Raw genomic sequence first — 3637 nt, forward strand, 5'->3', positions numbered from 1 at the left:
AAACAAACAAACCATTAAATAGCCTGTAACCTGTATTTCAAAGAAATTTGTCATTAAAATCATCTATGTTTAACCATGTCTCAGTTATTCCCATTATATAAAAATCCTCCATTCCTACCAGTGCTCTAAAGTCATCTATTTTATTTCTTATACTTCTAGCATTACAATAGTAACAATTAAACCTACCCTAATAACTACTTCTATACTCATTTCCTATGCTAAACTTTTCTCTGCCTCTTATTATTTTTGCATTTAGTTTTCCTGGTCCTTGCCACTGTCTAGTCCTAGTTTAAAACTTCCCTTACACTGAGTTAATAGCCGTAGCAAGCAAGGCAGCCTCTACCCCATTTAAATGTAAACCATCCATTCCAAAAGGTTTCCTTCTTCTGCGGAACTGATCCCACAAGTGCAAACAGCCAATCTGCTCATCTTTACATACTAACCTAAGCCTAGAATTTAGCCCTAGTGATCTACTTATAACTTCATCCCCAAAGTTAATTCTCGGCAGTTTCCCTGACAAAATTCAGTTATGGTATTTTTCTTTAAATGCCTTTATCAACTCCTTGTACTTATTAATTATCTCCTCTGACCTACCTTTCCCTACATCATTAGCCCCTACATGCACCACAAAAACTGCATCTCTGCTAGCCCCTTTATTACATCTCCTTCTCTGTCAGTTATATCCTCCACCTGTGCCCGTAGGTAGCATAATCGGATTCATTTCTCCCTATTTTCCCCACAAACTATCCTATCCGCATGTCTTGCCATCTATAACAATAACCTTCTTATCATCCACATCATTCTCTGACCCTTTGTTTTCCTTCCAGGGGCTGAAATTTGTTGCTCAGTATAATAGGCTCATCACAAATAAATACACTACTTTTAGCCCTAATAGTTCTCTTTGTACCTTCTTGAAAGCCATTGTTAGCTTATGTATCCCTATTATATCTAATTGATGTGACCTGGTTTGATGTTGTTATTTATCTTGGTGTGAAATTATATCTAACTGATGTGACCTGGTTTGATGTTGTTATTTATCTTGGTGTGATATTATATCTAACTGATGTGACCTGGTTTGATGTTGTTATTTATCTTGGTGTGATATTATATCTAATTGATGTGACCTGGTTTGATGTTGTTATTTATCTTGGTGTGATATTATATCTAATTGATGTGACCTGGTTTGATGTTGTTATTTATATTGGTGTGATATTTATAGACAGTTATTATGAGGGTTTGCAGTCGGTACCAGTATCAACACCGGTACCGGGCCGTCAGTACCGGTGTTACCAGTACTGGTTTATGGTATATCATATGTTGATGATAATATCTGTCATCACATGTCCCATCTTATGAGTTTTTACCAAACGCCTCCTCTAGTATTTCAGCTTCACTTTTCACAGAATTATAAATGTTTGATGTGGTAGTTTTGAGTTCATACTTCAGTCGTTTAGCGAATCTCACCGTGACAATCGGCAATAACATGAAATATGTGCAATTGGTGACTCCCATGTTCTGGAAGAGAACGTGAATGTGCCTATGTGACTGATTGCACGTTAGGTATGTGCGTGCGTGATTAACCCTTAGCATGCGGCTAGGTCGAACTGCGCATGCATATATATACGCTTTAAGTTCTTAATTATATCAGGAAATATTTAAAAACATCTTCAAATTCCTTTAGTGTTAGAATTTGGATATTTGTTCTTGAACCGTCTCCTCACCTTGATTTTTTGTCCACCCTTTAGAAAACTGTAATGTGACGTAAAAATTCTCTATAACTTCCTCATTGATATTCTGAAGCTATATTTTTATATTCTTCATTCTTATGGGGCTAAAGAGCAATCAATAAAAATGCAGGGACCACTTTCCATGTCCACCTCTGACATGCTCTAATTTACAATTTGCTAATAGATTTTTCTGAGGCCGACTCCCATTAAATTTATGACCAATAGAAAGCCTATATTTCAACTGATTCATTGCCATAATCGTCATTCCATGTGGAATTACAGATAATTTACAATTTGTATTTGATGTGATAAAAAATTTCCCACGAGAACATTCTGGGAAGAATAATTTAATTTCTAACTGCTCAAGTCAATGATTAGAGATGATCCAGTACCGGTACCGCTTGTGGTATTGCATACCCACGTTGTGACTTTCCAGTTGGAAAAATTCAAAGTCTTATTGAGAATGGAAACATACTATGGTCTATGTTGTGTATTTTGTATTCCTGTCCATAAAACACCTTTTGAACTCTTAAGGTCAGTGGTTATTTTATTGTAATATTTATCATTAACCATTTTTACATGAAGTTTGAAAAGTAAGGTCACTGACGAAATTAATCTAAAGAAATAAGGTCCAGAGGAGGAAACGTCGGACAACTAAGTGGTGAGGTTAACCTAATGAGGTAAGATTTATAATAAGAAACGGACAACTAAGTGGAGAGGTTAGCCTAATGAGGTAAGATTTATAATAAGAAACGGACAACTAAGTGGTGAGGTTAGCCTAATGAGGTAAAATTTATGGTACGAAACGGACAACTAAGTGGTGAGGTTAACCTAATGAGGTAAGATTTATAATACGAAACGGACAACTAAGTGGTGAGGTTAGCCTAATGAGGTAAGATTTATAATAAGAAACGGGCAACTAAGTTGTGAGGTTAGCCTAATGAGGTAAGATTTATAATAAGAAACGGACAACTAAGTGGTGAGGTTAGCCTAATGAGGTAAAATTTATGGTACAAAACGGACAACTAAGTTGTGAGGTTAGTCTAATGAGGTAAGATTTATAGTAAGAAACGTTGGACAATTAAGTGATGAGGTTAACCTAATGAGGCGAAATTTATAGTAAGAAACGTTGGACAATTAAGTTGTGAGGTTAACCTAATGTGGTAAAATTTATAATAAGAAACGGACAACTAAGTTGTGAGGTTACTCTAATAAGGTCAGAAATGTTAGAAACTAAATGTTGAGGTTAACCTAAAGAGGTGAAATTTATAGTAAGAAACGTTGGAGAATTAAGTGATGAGGTTAACCCAATGAGGTGAAATTTATAGTAAGAAACGTTGGAGAATTGAGTGATGAGGTTAACCCAATGAGGTGAAATTTATAGTAAGAAACGTTGGAAAAGTAGACAATAGGATTCACATAAATGGATAAGATCCAAAAGGTGATGTTGAACAAGCAGTGGGAGAAAAGTAATTTTGAGAACATTTATAATGTTCTTGTAACATTTTCAGAAAGGCATTCTTTTCATTGACTTGAATATTACACTTTATATACGTGAAAAAAAAAACCCATAAAGACATGAAATATTTCTTGAAACACCATTAATATCTTACTTTGAGGAATACAAACAGACTCGCTGATGCACAAAAGGCTCCACTATAGAACGTGATAATTGTAGACCGCATCTTAGGGAATAAATTAGCAATCTGTAAAAGAAAGCAGATTCAAAGAACTATTTCAAAGACGTAAAAGTTATTCTTTGTTGTGGTGTATTAGATTAAATTCCTCTCGTGATTATATCTAACTGATCAAATTTATTTATCTCGAAACTGTAGGATGATGTTAGATTCTTCTGATATTAGTATACTTTACATAAAAGAATGAATAACTATTGGCACACTTATTAACAT

At 34.7% G+C, this 3637-nt stretch overlaps 1 protein-coding gene across 1 annotated transcript in view; it reads right to left on the reverse strand.

Moving 5' to 3' along the window:
* Positions 1 to 3383, reverse strand: part of LOC106474326 (solute carrier family 43 member 3-like) — a gene marked incomplete at its 5' end in the record, with an annotated part of 29345 nt that extends 25962 nt beyond the window's left edge. The window contains one exon of the mRNA XM_013935016.2: positions 3341 to 3383. Coding sequence (XP_013790470.2) covers positions 3341 to 3383 — 43 coding nt within the window. The remainder of the gene's footprint in view (positions 1 to 3340) is intronic.
* Positions 3384 to 3637: the final 254 nt, after the last annotated feature.

Source organism: Limulus polyphemus, unplaced genomic scaffold, assembly GCF_000517525.1.
Source record: "Limulus polyphemus unplaced genomic scaffold, Limulus_polyphemus-2.1.2 Scaffold7072, whole genome shotgun sequence".
Taxonomy (NCBI): Eukaryota; Metazoa; Arthropoda; class Merostomata; order Xiphosura; family Limulidae; genus Limulus; species Limulus polyphemus.